Source organism: Dictyostelium purpureum (genome assembly GCF_000190715.1).
Source record: "Dictyostelium purpureum unplaced genomic scaffold DICPUscaffold_201, whole genome shotgun sequence".
Classification (NCBI taxonomy): Eukaryota; Evosea; class Eumycetozoa; order Dictyosteliales; family Dictyosteliaceae; genus Dictyostelium; species Dictyostelium purpureum.
The window spans coordinates 18,843-35,337 of NW_003519537.1; the positions used below are offsets into that span (position 1 = coordinate 18,843).

At 25.9% G+C, this 16,495-nt stretch overlaps 4 protein-coding genes across 4 annotated transcripts; 3 read left to right on the top strand and 1 right to left on the bottom strand.

Moving 5' to 3' along the window:
• Positions 1–166: 166 nt before the first annotated feature.
• Positions 167–1,377, top strand: DICPUDRAFT_80751 (uncharacterized protein; the record flags this gene model as incomplete). Its single annotated transcript, XM_003289944.1, has 3 exons — positions 167–280; positions 343–730; positions 809–1,377. 3 exons carry the CDS (start codon positions 167–169, stop codon positions 1,375–1,377), a joined length of 1,071 nt encoding a protein of 356 aa, XP_003289992.1.
• A 943-nt stretch (positions 1,378–2,320) lies between these two features.
• On the top strand, positions 2,321–2,563 carry DICPUDRAFT_154475 (uncharacterized protein; the record flags this gene model as incomplete). The annotated part of the gene is made up of 1 exon (XM_003289945.1): positions 2,321–2,563. The coding sequence occupies one exon, from the start codon at positions 2,321–2,323 to the stop codon at positions 2,561–2,563; it is 243 nt and encodes an 80-aa protein (XP_003289993.1).
• A 640-nt stretch (positions 2,564–3,203) lies between these two features.
• On the top strand, positions 3,204–12,309 carry DICPUDRAFT_36677 (uncharacterized protein; the record flags this gene model as incomplete). The annotated part of the gene is made up of 6 exons (XM_003289946.1): positions 3,204–3,825; positions 3,891–4,355; positions 4,429–4,623; positions 4,694–10,744; positions 10,819–11,157; positions 11,222–12,309. 6 exons carry the CDS (start codon positions 3,204–3,206, stop codon positions 12,307–12,309), a joined length of 8,760 nt encoding a protein of 2,919 aa, XP_003289994.1.
• A 490-nt stretch (positions 12,310–12,799) lies between these two features.
• On the bottom strand, positions 12,800–15,420 carry DICPUDRAFT_36676 (uncharacterized protein; the record flags this gene model as incomplete). The annotated part of the gene is made up of 2 exons (XM_003289955.1): positions 12,800–14,997; positions 15,072–15,420. Coding segments are annotated over 2 exons (2,547 nt in total), but the record flags the coding sequence as incomplete, so codon positions are not given.
• Positions 15,421–16,495: the final 1,075 nt, after the last annotated feature.

Below are 16,495 nucleotides of genomic sequence, written 5' to 3' on the forward strand. Positions count from 1 at the left end.
TTTTTATATATTTATTTTATTTTTTTATAAATATATTTTTTTTAAATTTTTTTTTATAAATTTTATTTTTTTTTTTTTTTTTTATTTTTTTTTATTATTTTTTTTTAATTTAAAATTTATAACTTTTTTTTTTATTGCAATCTATTTTAATACTACTTTATACACAATGTCGTTTTTTGATGAAGATATTAAAAAGTCAGTATGGGAGGGGAAAATACCGATCATATTTACCCTATCTCCTGATGATTTAACTTCTCATTTACCACCTTCCCCATACACAGTATGTATAATTAATAAAATATTATTATAGTTAATAGTAATACTAATAACATTTTTATTTAGTTTATGGCACCAAGAAACAGTTATTTTCCTTTAATTACAAGCGTTGTTAAAGAATATTTTTCATCAAGCACTCTAGTATTATTAGATGAAATGTGGTTAGAATATAGAGGCATTCCATTAAAATGGCATGTACCAATAGGTGTATTATATGATACATTAGTATTAAGCAAGAGTGGAGGTGTTATAGAGCAACCATATTGGAATATTGTAGTTCACTTTCAATCATATCCAGATAAAATTTTATTAAAATGTCCAAATATTGAAGCTGTTAGAACTTATTATAAAAATGTATTAAAAGAAGCTACATTTATTAAACAAGGTGATATTAATAAATTTAATAATTTAACAATCAATCAATCAAATGATCTATGGGATGGTTTAAAAAATCGTAAGTAATAAATACTACAATATTAATTTTAAAACTGTACTGTATAATTAACTCATACCTCTATTACACTTAATTTAGATGACTATGACAAATTTTGGTCAGTTAATAAAAAATTTGCACCAAACTCTTATAAAGAATATAAAAATATACCAATTAGATTAATTATTAATTATAAACCACCAGTTCAAGAATTAATACCAGTTTATGATGGGGAAAATTCAACAACAGAAATCACATTAGAAAACTTATTTTCAAAAATACCTTATGATTCAGTTTCAAGTTTATTTAATTATATAAGTAATAGTAATAATACAGGTAATTTATCACCACCATTATCACCATCAGATAGAAACTCTGCCGAAGTTGACAATAATATAGAGAATTCAATTAATCAGTCATCTTTACCACCATCAGCAGAGTATTCAAATCTTCTTCAATTTATGAAAGCTTGTGGTATCAAATATAGAATACAAGGTATCGAGCCACCTTTAGATTCAAGTGCTGTTTGGTTATATGAATATTTTTCACATCCCGATAATTTTATTTATATTACTTTGTTTGATCCTTCAAATTTAGATAATAATAGTTTTAATTATAACCTCAATAATAGCAACAAAAATAGCAACAACAATAATAATAATGAATAATAATATATATTATTAATTTATAAAATAATAAAATTTGTATATTCCAAAAAAAAAAAAAAAGTCTGGAAATATCATAAATTTTTTTTTTTATTTCCAAAAAACAAATAAAAAAATAATATCCAGGTTTTTTATGTAGAAAATAATAGGAATTAATTGGAAATATATATAAATATTAAAACTTTCTATTTTATATATTAGATTATTTTTAATTGTATTAAGGTTCTTAATTTTTTCAGTTGTTTTTTTATATAATTTTTTTCTATAAAAATAATTCTATTTCAAGAACCAAATTTACACAAACCACTAAATTTTTAAATTTTTTTTGCACTAAATTTTGAAATTATTAATTTGTGGGTAAACTTAAACCTTTTTTACAATATAAAATTTTATTTAATTTTTTTTTTTTTAAATTTTTATTGATTTTTTTTAATGACATATGATGCTGAAAATTTTTTTTGAGCAGCTTTCTAAATTAACAAAATGTCATCCATTAAAATAAGAAGATCATCACTTTCATCTGTTAATAATGCAACAACACCAACACCCAACAATAGCAACTACATCAGTAACACTAACATCAAACCAATAGTAATGCTATTAAAAAAATAAGAAAATCAATAGATATAGAGTGCGAAAATAATAAAGATAGTTTAGTTAAAAAGAAGAGGATGAAGATGTTATGAGAAATGAAAATATAGCGCCAGTAGATACATAAGGGGAATGATTTAATATCGATGAGACCAAAAGAAGATTTCATGATGTTTATTGTCATCACAAACTAAAGATCAAGTTACAGATGCGGTAATGGTCGGATTAAAAAAATGTGGATTAAATGATGAAAAGGTTTTAAAAACAACAAATGAAAAATTAGAGACTCTTATTCACCCGGTTGGGTTTTATAGAAGGAAAGCAGTTTATCTAGAAAATTTAAAAGAAAAGTATAATGGAGATACCACCAACATTCAAAGAGACCAAAGCATTACCATGTATAGTCCCAAATGACAAATTTAATTGCATGGGGAAGAGAAAAAGGAAGATCTCTGTCGATGTACATATGCACAGAATCTGTGGCCGATTAGGATGGGCTAAAACCAAGTGTTCATCATGCCCAGTAAATAACCTTTGCCTCGTTGGCATCAAAGAAATGAAATCTTTAATTAAAAAGAAAAAAAAAAAAGATTGTTAAAAAAAATTTAAAAAAAAGGAAAAAAAAGAAGAAAATTATGATGTGTGTATGTACTGTTATTTTAGATCTATTGGAGATTTTTATAAAATGGATAAAAATGATAAATTTTTTTAAAAAAAAAAATTATATTTTTTAAAAAATGAATAAGTAAACGAGGATAACGATAATTTTACAAATCTATAGATGGTGTTGCATAAATGTGGTGTTTGGGGTGTTATTTAAATAAAGATTAAAAAATTATAAAAAAAAAAAAAAAGATAATAAAAGAGTTATTAAATTATATAGACGTGCAGTTTTTTTACCCAAATTACATTCTTTTTTAATTTTTTTTTTGTAATATTTTTTTTTTATTTTTTAATCTTTATAAATACATCAAATCTAAAGTAATCCAGCACAAATAGATTATATATAAAATAAAGATACCTAAATTATTTATCAGTTTTTAACAGATTTTATTTTTTAGGTCATATTATTAATCAGTTTTTAATTAATTTATTATCATTTAAGTTTATTTTGTTTTAAAAAACTTAAATAATTATAAATAAAAAAATTATTTCAGTTCAATTCAAACAACAATTAATAAATATAAAATAAAAAATAAAAAAAATATTCATAAAATTATTATTCAAACATTAATATTATGTGTGAAAATATTATAGAAGAAAATTTAGTAGCTGTAATTGGTATTGGCTTTAGGTTACCAAGTGGAAATATAAATGAATCAATTGATGCTCCAAGTCAACTATTTAACAATTTAATGAATGGTTTAAATGGCGTAGTTAACATTAGAGAAAGATGGAATGAAGGTTTCAAAAATGAATTTGACTGTAGTAGTGCCGGTTTTTTACCTTTGGAGGAATGGAAGCTCTTTGACCCTGTTTTTTTTGGTTTAAATCCAGGTGAAGCTGAAACAATTGATCCACAGCAAAGACTTTTGTTAAAGTGCACCTATGAGGCATTGGAAGATGGTGGTATAGATCCAATAACACTACGTGGTTCAAACACAAGTGTTTATATTGGGTGCTCTACTCAAGATTACAGGGATATTGGTCGTTCGTTATCTTCAGCCCAAAGTAATATATTCGGAAAAACGTCTCATTCAGCATCAAATAGAATTTCATATTGCTTTGATTTTCATGGACCTTCATTCACAATAGACTCTGCTTGCTCATCTTCAACAACATCTATTATATTAGGTTATGAATCAATAAAATCTGGAAAGTCAAACTGTTCTATTGTCGGTGGTGTAAATATGATTATAGGTATGTTTTGTTATTTAAACAATAGTTTTTATAAATTATAATAATACTAATGTTGTTTTTATTAGATTTACCCACATATAGATCATTTTCACTTATGAATATATTAAGTAAAAAAGCAGGAAGATGTATGACTTTTGATGCCGATGCTGATGGCTATGTTCGTTCAGAAGGTGTTGGTGTGGTTGTCCTAAAAAATTTAAATCATGCAATTAAAGATGGTAATGATATTTATTGCGTAGTTTCTGGAGCAAGTTTAAATGTTGATGGTAATGGCTTAGAAGATAAGTTAAATTTTTACTCACCATCTTCCATCTCTCAGGCAGAAAATATTAAAATGGCACTTAAATCAACTAATGGGTTAGTGGATAGATCTGACATTGATTATATCGAGTGCCATGGAACTGGTACACCTAAAGGTGATCCAGTTGAGTTAGAAGGTATTTCAATGGTTTTTAAAGACAGTACTGCTCACTCCCCATCCAACCCATTGTTAGTAGGTTCTATAAAATCAAACATTGGTCATCTAGAAGGTAATATTATTTTTATTGTTTTTATTTTAAATAGTTTTATTAATATTAATATAATATTTTTTAATTATATAAGCTTGTTCCGGTGTTGCATCATTAATAAAATGCTGTTTAATGTTTAAAAATAAATGTTTTTTACCCAATATTAATTTTAAAAATCCAAATCCTTTAATCAAGTTTGATGAGTGGAATTTAAAGGTTGTCACACAACCAATGAAATTCAATGAAGACAAACAAATTTCAATGATTATAAATAATTTTGGTGTAACTGGTAGGTAATATTTAAACAATATTTCATTTTTTCAAACTAAATACTAATTATTTTTTTTGGAATAAAACAGGTTCAAACTCATGCTTGATTTTACAACAGTTCAAAAATAAAAACAAATCAATAAATAAACTCGAACATAAGAGTTATTTAATACCATTTTCATCTTGTAGTGCTGTCTCACTAAAGAAATATCAAGAGTCGATTGTTTTAAAAGATAATGACTTCAATACCTTTGTTTTAAATCAAATTTATAAAAAATCTTTATCCCTTTATCAAAGATCAGTTATTATTGCTAGAGATTCTAAAGAATTCAATAATATAGAAAAAAGAACACAATTTCAAACAAAAAACGATTTTCTTTCTAATATATCAATAAAACAAAATAATCCAACAGTCGTATATATCCTTTGTGGTCAAGGTTCACAGTATAATAAAATGGGATTAGAGCTATATAAAAATGAACCAGTATTTAGAGATGCTTTGGATTTGATGAATACAAAATTTTCAGATTATTACGGATATTCCATTTTAGAGAAATTAAGATTAATTGAAGATAGTGACTCTGTATCTATAAATCAGCAAATTATAGTTCAGCCATCTAATATTATGATACAAGTTGGGTTGTTTGAATTGTATAAGCATTGGGGTGTAGAGCCATCGGTTATAATTGGCCATTCTTTGGGTGAAATTTCTACAGCTTACTGCTCTGGTATGATTGATATGGATACTTTATGCTACTTGGTTTATAATAGATCTATTTTACAACAAAAAACACAAGGTACTGGCAGAATGTTATCAATAAATATCAGTTCAGAACAATTTAAAAACGATTATTCATCAAAATATCCAACTCTAGAAATTGCTTGTTACAATTCACCATCTTCCATTGTTATTGCCGGTAATGAAGACCATTTAAATGAAATATATAATAGTGCAAAAGAAAAAGGTATTTTTGCTGTAATGCTTGGGTCTTTAACAGCAATCCATACAAGCTCTCAAATGGCCATAAAAGATGAAATTTTGGAATTAAATTTTAAATCTCAGCAACCAAAAACTCCAACATTTTCAACTGTAACAGCCGAATTGTTTAACCATGACCTCCTCTTTAATTCTCAATATGTGTATCACAATATTTTACAGCCAGTAAAGTTTGATCAAACTATTTCAAATCTTTATAAATTTATAGAAGAAAACCAACTAAATTCAAATGTATGTTTTATAGAAATTTCACCACATCCAACTTTAATATTTTACCTAAAACAAATGGTCCCAAATAACTCAAAATATTTTAATAATGGAAAATCTATAGATTTTTATACTTCTCTTAATAGAAAAAAAAATGATTCATCCGAAATCCAAAAAACAATTTCAGAATTATTTTGCAGCGGTTATAACGGAATAAACTTTAAGAGCCAATTTAATAATCAAAAGTACACACCTGATAGTGGTTGCTATAATTTGCCTTTATACAAATGGGATGATAAAGCCTACTGGATAGAAGATACACTCCATCAACAATTAAGAATTGATGGTCCATCTGTTGATCACTTGGGTATTTCTAATAAAGAGGCTTCACCATTTATTAAATCTTTCCAAGCTTTTATTGATATTGCCAAGTTACCATTTCAATATCTAATGGGCCATCAAATTAAGGGTAAATATTATTATCCTGGATGTGGCTACATTATAAACTTAATTAAAATTTTTTCAAACCAAGATATAACAATTAGCCATATGGAATTTAAAACACCTTTGATTCTTAAAAAAGGAAGCAATGAATGCTTACAAACTAATATTTATCAAACCGGTAAAACCGAGTATAAAGTTTTAAATCATTTTAAAGATGGAATAAATCAATGGGTGCAATCTGCAAGTGGTAATTTTCAATTGTTTAGTCATGGTGAAAATATAATCAAATTAAATATTCAAAAAATATTACAGAACCAATGTAACAAAACAGTCATAAAAAAAGAAGAACTTTACGATTTTATCAAAATGAAGACTGGTTTGCAATATTCTGGTGCTTTTAGAGGTGTAGAAAAATGCTTTTTAGGTGATAATTGCTCTCTTTCAATAGTTTCACTTGAATTGCCAAATGGATACATTGACCAGGTGTCAGAAAAGGAACCTACATTTTTCAATACTTCAATTTTAGATTCATGCTTACATGGATTAATTTCATTAATCAACGAACAATCACAAATGGTGTTTGATAATGTTAGTGGCTTTAAATATTATTCAAAAAATATTCCCAAAGATAGAACTGAATTTTCAGAAATCTATGTCTATTCAGAATTAAAGAAAATAATGGGTAATTCTTATGTGGGTTCAATTACAATAATGTTATCAGACGGAACAGTTTTAATTGATATTGATGAAATAGTATGCACATCATTAACCGATACTAAATATCCCTATGTAATTGACTTCCCAAAAGATATAGTTTATACATCTTATTTACAACAAAAAGATTCAATTTTACCACCACCATCAACCTTTAAGTCAATTTTTTATTGTGAGGTAACCAATGAAGTTATTGAAAATTATTCTAATAGTATAAAATTTATTTCAACAACACTCTTAAAATATATTATGGAAAGAAACAAAGATATTCAAATTGATATAGTTAGAAAATTAAATATTGAACAATTAAAGGAAAAATACTTGGTCGATTCAAAAAATGAAAGATTATTCAACTATATATTTGAAACAATTAAAAATCATTATAATGAAGATGTTCAGGATATTCCAGTTATCGATAGTCAAGAGTTAATTGAAAAATCCATTAAAATAATTGCAAAAATGTTATTCCCGCTAGAAAGTGACAATCCATTTGAAAATTTGCCCCAGTCGTTGTTTGAAGATAATATACTCAAAGAATATTATGATCGTCCAACTTCTTTTGTTAGAAATGATTCAGTTGGGGAAATAATAAAAAGCTCCATTAAGCCAATTTTAAAAGAGAAAATATTAATTAAAATATTAGAGTTGGGAGGAGGTACATGTTCATTATCAAAAATAGTATTAAATAAAATAAATACACTGCTCCTGGATAATCAAGGCTATGAAATCAATATCGAATATACATGGACCGATATTTCACCATCATTTATTTTTGAAGCTAAAAATCAATTGTCACAGTTCAAAGGTGTTAGTATTGTTTATAACATTATAGATTTAGAGGTTCCATTAATAAAGCAAGGTTTAAAACCATCATATTTCGATTTTATAATAATGGCAAATGTAGTACATGTCGTTAAAAACATAAGTTATGCTATAGAACAAATATATCAAGTATTATCACCAAATGGGCAGCTTTTGTTAATTGAGCCACCTAATAGATCTATCATTGCTGACACTATATTCTCTTGTTTTGAACAATGGTATTCATTTGAAGATATGGATATTAGAAAAGACAGATGCTATATAGATAATGATACTTGGGTGAAGTTATTAAATCAACATAATTTCAAATCGGACATATTAATAACAAACCCAACTGAATACTATTGCACTGCCATTCAAGCTCAAAAAATAAGTTTAAATAATATTTTACCAAAAATAGATAGTAGTGAAAATGTAATCATTTTTTCAAATTCTGGAAATTTCTTTATAAATACTATAAAATCATTATATAAATTGAATAATATCAAAATTATATCAAATATGGACCAGTTTAAAAATTTTATCAATTTATCCATAATTAATAACAACACCACAATTTATTTTATAAAAACAGTAGATGAAATTAATATCAATAATTTTAAAGAAATAACATTGGAATATATTGAAATTAATCAACATTTATTAAAATTCAAATTAAATACAAAACATATTTTAGTTACACTAGATTCAGACTCATTAAACTACTTATCATCATCAGTAGTGGGTGCGGCAAGATATTTTGATGAATATTTAGAGTTAAAGCTATTTACATTAAATTTTGATAAACAATCAATTATTAATCAAGATATCTTTTCAATTATACCAACAATAATCAATTGTGATTTTTCAATACACAGAGAATTTTTTATTAAAAATAATAATGTTTTTTATGAACGTTTTAAAAAAGAAACTAATCTAAATCAAAATTTTAAATCAAATTCCTACATCGTACAAAAAAAAGAAAATATAGAGTTGTTCAAATTAACTCTATCACCAAATCTAGAGTACCAACTAAAACAAAGAGAAGTCATATTAGAACCAAATCAAGTTGAAATCAAAATAATGGCATTTGGAGTAAATTATAAAGATTATTTAATATACTCAGGAAATGTACCAAAAATAGAAAATAGAATAAATGGTGATATTAATGATCCAGAATTTTGCTATGACTTTTCAGGTGTTATTACAAGAATTGGTTCAGGTTCAAATCTAGATCTATATCCTTATACTATTGGTGACCAAGTCTATGGATTGGGAAAAAACTCATCAGCATCGCATATGATTGTTGACATGGATGCAATTTATTTCAAACCAAAAAATCTATCTCATTGCGAATCATCAGCTCTACCAACAATTTATTTGACATCCTATTACAGTATTTATATAGTGGGTAATTTAAAACATAACGAAACTGTTTTAATTCACTCTGCCTCAGGAGGTGTAGGTTTGGCTGCATTAAATATACTCAAAATGAATCACAAAGGATTGGTTTTTGTTACAGTGGGTTCCAAAGAAAAAGAAGATTATTTAATTAAAACATATGGCAACTTTATTTCTGGTATCTTCTCATCTAGAGATAAGAATTATTGCCAACAAATAAAAAATACATTAAAAGAAATGGGTTCAGATAGAAGCGGTGTTGATCTAATATTAAATACCCTTTCAAGTAACTATATGGATTCCAATTTTAAATCTCTTACAACTGGTGGTAGAATTGTCGATCTTTCAATAACACACCTAAATACAAATGAATTCACAAATAATATAAATTTCAAGTATAATTTTGGATACTTCAATATCGAATTACAATATATCAATAATGAAATAAAAAGAAAATTATTAAAAAAGATCACAAAAGCAATAGAATCAAATAAACTGAACAATATATTACCCATAACAGAATTCTCAAATAAAGAAACTAAAGATGCAATAGAATATATAAATCAACGTAAACATATTGGTAAAATCATTGTCAATAACAAATATGATATAATGGAATCATTAATAGAAAAACAAAAGGAAGAAAAATTGTTAAAGTTAAATTATGAAATCAATGGTTTAGGTGAAACTATTCTAATTACAGGCCAATCTGGTATTATATTGGATATATTAAAATGGATATTAAAGTATTCAAAAACAGTCAAAAATGTAATTATTTTAACAAAATCAAAATTGAAATGGGGATTAGAATTCGTAATAAATAGTTATAAAGAAAATATAAATTTTTATTTCAAGTCTTTAGATATCAGCAATTTAGAAGCTTTAGAAAATTCAATTAGTGAAGTTTTATTATCAAGTAATATTAAAAATATAGACTCTATATTTCATTTTGCTTTTGAGCATGTTTTGGGTGGGGTTCAAGATATTAGCTTAAATCATTTAAATATATCCCACAATGGAAAAACATTAGGTGCAGTTAATCTACATAATTTATCAATAAAACTCAAATGGAAATTAACCAATTTTATTATGGCCTCTTCTGTAGTGTCTTGTATTGGGTCAACAGATCAATGCACCTATGTTTGTGCAAATCGTGTTTTAGACTCTTTATCAAAATATAGAAAATCTATTGGGTTACCTTCTATTTGCACAAACTGGGGAATGTTACAATCATCAGGTTTTACGGCAAGAAATCAGTCGGTCATTGAATTATTGGATGGTCAAGGATTGAATCCGGTAACAATCAATACTGTTATTGGATCTTTAGATTTAATGATTCAAAATCAAGATCAATCAACTAATTTAATTGTTTCCGATTTCAATTTTAATCTTTTGTTTAATTTCCAAGGTTCAAATTTCAATAAATTCGACTATCAATTAAATTTAGTAAGAAGTTTAAAACAAACTAACAATTCCCAAAAAGAAACTATTGATTCAATTTTTTTAAATAAACTAGCCGAACTATTATCTATTGATCAAAATAAAATTAATATAGAAGTAAAATTAAACTCATTAGGTAAGATATTTAAATTAAAATTTGTATATCGCTTTTATGAACCATTACTAAATTTTTTTATTTTTTTTATTTAGGTGTTGATAGTCTTTTGATGGTCCAATTAAAAAACTTCATCGATAAAGAGATCTCTACAAATATAATTACAATCCAACAGTTACAGAATAACACAATTCAATCATCTATAGAAACCATTAAAAGTGAAATGGAAAAAAGGGGAAATGAAAAACCAGATTATAATAGCAACGGAACCACTATACTCACAAAAGCAGAAAAAAAATTAGAATATTGGGAAAATGAAATTAAACTTGATGACTCAATAATAAAATTATCAATTGAAAACAAATCCATTCCTAAACAAATCATTAACAACAAAAATAACAATATATTCCTTACTGGAGCTACTGGATTTTTAGGTAAGTTTAATTTAAATTATAGAAAAAAATTGGTTTATAAGTACTAATTAAATCTAAAATTTAGGTGTTTATTTATTATATGAATTGCTTATGTTACCAAATTGTACAAAGGTTTATTGTTTAATAAGAAATAAAAGTAAAGATAATAACCCTATAAATGAAATTTATAATAATATGAAAAAACATTTATTATATGACAATCTAAATACACAGCAGCTTTCAAAAATCAATGTTATTGTTGGAGATTTATCAAAAAATCAATTTGGTTTAAATAATAAAGAATTTAAATTATTATCAAATGATATCAATTTAATTATTAATTCAGGTGCAGATATCAATTTATCAATAGATTATGAATCTATAAAACCAGTAAATGTCAATGGTGTAAAAGAAATTATCAAACTATCACTTTCTTCTTCCAAAATTATTGTTCCAATTGTCAACTTTTCTACATATTCAGTATTTATGAAGCAAGAACTAAAAGGTGATTTTAAAGACAATTTCGATGAACAGCAATTTGGTTTGGTTCCATTAGAAAATTTAAATATTTTACCTGGTGGTTATATGCAAAGTAAAGTAATTGGGGAATATATTTTATGTTGTGCAGCAAAATTGAAATCAATACCATATATTATAATTAGGTCTCCTTCAATATTTAGTAACCCAACAACTGGAATAGGTCATGGCGATGATTTTGGTCAACTATTGATTCAAGTATGCTCCATAATAGGCCACTATCCCGATTTGTCGATTGGTCATTTAGCTTCCCCAATAACATGGTGCGTGGAGAATTTTTTAAAGGTTATTTTTAATGAAAACTCTTGGTCAACTAATAATAACTCTCCAATATCAAAACTAAATGTGTATAATATCAACAGTGAAGTTTTAAATACAGAGACATTGGTTAAAAACATTGGTGAAAGAATAGACTATAGTCATTGGAAAAATTTAATTAACCAATCGGAACATAAAACTTGCATAAAACTTAGAACTTTTCATTCTTTAAATTATAGTCGTTTCAACATACCCAACTGTTATGGTATTTCAAAACGAACTAAGCAACTATTAATTTCTCTGGGATCATATGGTAATGGTGGTATTATTAACAATGAGATGATAAATAATCATTTAAATTATTATAATAAAAAATAAACAATAAATAATTTACTTTTAAAAAAAAAATCTATTTAGTAAAAATATTTAATTTTATATAACAACCATTAAATCTTTATTAAATGTAACGATAAATGGGTTACTAATAGCAGTGGTTCAATCTCTAAACAGATTTTGTTGGTAATTCAAATTTAGGAGCTATTAAAAAACAATGAACCATATGCTGATTCGACCATTGATCAATCATCATTAAAAACTTTTTATCTATATGATTTATAAACAGTTTAGGTCATATTTTTGCAAAATTTTTCGAAAAAGTTGCAGCTAAATGTTATCAAACACAAAGCTACTCAAATGGGTATTGGTTATGGTCATTCGAATCTGGAAATTTAGTTATTTCATTCAAACCAATTACAAATTCAAATGATGTTCAAAATTTCGATTTTATAAAATTATTATAATAAAAATATATTTAATAAAGCTATTGATAATAAAAACCCAAAAATCAAAAGTTTTTTTTATTTTTTTACTATAATAGGTTATTTTGATTTAATTTATTATTCATGGCTTGGAAAAACTTTAAGTTTTTATGTTTTTTTCTATAGTGATAAATTATAGAAACTATTATTACAACTATAAAGGCAACACAACCAATTACAATACCAGCAATTTTTGATGCCGATAAACCAGAATTTTTTGAACAGATTGAGTTTGATTTAGATGAAGCTGAGCTACCATCTAAAAGTACTGAGAAATCTGGATCTATTATTGACATTTCTTTGAAATATGGAATATTTATGCCAACAAAAGATTGAGACTGATAGGAGCTTGATAATGTTGAGAGTGATTCATCTAAAAATTCATTTGAAATAGATTTAACTTTATTATCTAGGAAAGCTCTTTTTATGAATCTTCCATAAACTGAATGGTCTTCGACTTGAACCTTTATATAATTTGAGTTATCAATTCCATTTGAAGTTTCCCCAAACTCTTTATTTGAACAAATGTTATTTGTTTTAGATGATTCTATTTTGGCTAACATTATTAATTGAAGTGAATTTAAATTTGTACTAAATGGATATGATGAAATCTCGATTGTATATTTAATAGTTGATGGATTCATAATTAAAGTTTGGTTTGCAAATTCTATTGTAGTTTCTTTATCAAACCATTGAATTTTTGTTTTAATACTAACAGTTTTATTTGATATTTCTATGCCGCAATAGTATTCGCTTACTGATGAATTTATTTGTTTAAATTTCCAATCTTTTAATGGATGATATTTGAATTGCTTATGATCATAGTCTAACTCTCTTAATGCAACAATTGAAACCAATGATTTATATGTAACTTCTGTTTCACTATTTCCTCCATTTTCGGTAGTTGGTAATTCAATATCTGGAGTTGTTTTATTTAGTGATGGTGGTAATGTTTCAATACTCTTGCTTGAGCAATCTAAACCTACATATGGATAATAACACATACAACCATTTGATGTACATGTACCCTTCTTATCACCACCACATTTTGGAGTACCTTTACATTCTTGAGGAGCATTAGTTATAATTGGATCTTCACTATTTGATGAAGTAGATGATGGGTTTGATGTCTCTTGAGTAATATCAATATAGTTTGGAATTGGGAAATAAAATGGTGAAACTAAATATTGATTTGATTTTCTTCCATTCTTTGTTACCAAAGTTACATAAAATGGTTTATAAGTTTTTTTTGATAATGTTAATGAAATTGCACTTGGGTAAAGATTATCCATAAATATTGTTTGTAATTCTGCATTATCTAAATGATAAAAAACCTCTATATATTTGACATCATTAAAACCCTTGCCATATAGCCATAGTTTTGTATCTTTGGTTGATAGTTTTTTATTTCCCGAAATGATTGGTTGATTGGTATCAAAACTATCTACAGTTGAAATGAAATAAGAAAAACCACTGTTTTTTAATTGATCTACTGCAAAACCGCTGTATAAACCGAACCTATTAATCAAGCCATATACTGATATATATATTCCATGTGGATAACCAAAACCTACAGGTATTTCAACGGAACAATTATAGATGGAATTAGTTTTGTTTGAACTAATTTGTTGGGTATGACAAGAAACAAGACCCAATGAAGTATCGGAGAAATAAACTATTGGTGTTTGATCATTTTTTAATTCACTATCTATATCTCTAGCCTCTAATACTATATTAACTGTTCTATCAAGACTACCAACATCTATACTTGATCTTGAAGCTACAAATGATAATAGTTCTGGTGGAGATGAATCAAAATTTTGGGATGGACAATTTAAAGAAACACTATTTATCAAAGAGTCATTTAAATAATTAATAAAAGGATTAAGAATTGAGTATAACCCATTTTGTGATTTAAAAGTAATGGAAAATGAAGAATTAAAACCCATAGAATCCTGTAATAAAACCTCGGTCATTATAAAGTTTTGTGATACACATGGACTTGAAACATTAACATAAATTTCATATTCTCCTCTATAAACTGAACCAGCAAGAGCATTTTTTGGACTAAATGTAAAGTTGTAGATTGAATTGTCTATTGAACCCCTTACAACAATGTTACCAAATTGGAACCCGTTTACTTCATCCTCAATTTCTACTTTCCATCCAACCTTTTTAACATTTATATCGGCATCTATATTTGTTAATTTAGTAATTTTTTTGAAAACTGGGCCATATAGATCCATATCTAAAAAATTGGTACAAAAATGTTAATTTAAAACCATTATGATATTTTAAAATTAAAAAATAAGGTATATTTACTTGAAGATTTTACTCTAAGTTGACACGAAGCCGGTAGTGCATAATTTGGGAGGGTATAGACTCTATTTACAATTAAATTATATGGATAGTTATTTGATGGCTGAGAGTTTGCTGGTATGATGAAATCAATTTGGAATAATTCGATGGTACTATTCCAAAAAGCATAAAAAGGAATTTCATTACCTGCCAATGAGTAAATAACCCTGGGTGTTTTGATATCATCGCCATTTAAATATAATATAAATGGGGTGTCTCTTGGAACATTAGAAGAATAATTGAAATACATTGAGTTATATACTGTTTTATTTGTAACATCTATATTGTTATATAAAAATGAAACATCTCTAATATCGAATACATCGACTATAATTTAAAAAATTAATAAAATTATAAATAAAAAAAATTAGGGGAAATTTTCCCACATTTACATTGAATGTAAAAATAAAATACAAACAATTATTTTGTTCATCATAAAATCTATCTGTTGAATAAAAAGTAACAGGCGAAATTGAAATAATACTATCCAAATTATAAACAGCCACCATATTTGAATGATCGAATATTCTATATAAACCTTGGGATTCTAAAGGACTGGTAATGAATTCATAAATGCCATTATAAATTGTTCCAGAAACTAAAAATTGATTTAAATTTTTAACACCATAAGAAGACTCTATATTTAATCTTGCAATAAAGTCATTTCCTTCAAGATGAATTAATTCATAACTTTTTAAAATTGGTGGGTTACCAGTACTAGCTAAAAATAAAAGTATTAGTAAAAAATTTAAAATTTAAAAAAAAATAAACATGAATTATGATAATCACTTTTTTTTGAAAGTTCATAGGTGGAGGTTGTTGAATAAAATATTACTTGAAGGTTTTGATTTGTAGAATTATTATACTCTGCTATTGGAATAGAAACCCTATAACTATAGTTTATGTTATTACCAGAGATAAATCCTTTATTTTAAATTAGTTATAATTTTTTAGTAAATAAAATTTTTAATTTAAAACTTACCATATGGGGCACTATTATAAGAATTATATAAACCTAAAAGAAAACTTCTCATAAAAGTTAAATCGTAGCTTTTACCTTCAAACTGAACTGTTGCTAAATAGTCTGTGCCATTAAGTGTATCAACATTTTGATATGAAAATACAGTAGGAATTGAAGCTGACGGCCAACTTTTGATGAGGGTATAATCTACTTGGTATCTTTGTTTAAATAGGTAATCCTGTAAACTGTAAAGTGTAAATGTTTGAATTTTATTAATAACTGTAGAGGTGTCTAAGAAACCAATATATGTTGTTGTGGTATCAGTTGATTTAATTGGAATTGAACCAAGATTTTGACTATATACATTAAGAAGACTATATATAGCAGTTCTTTGATCTGGCGAAGTTGTGTTACTTGTGAATGTATA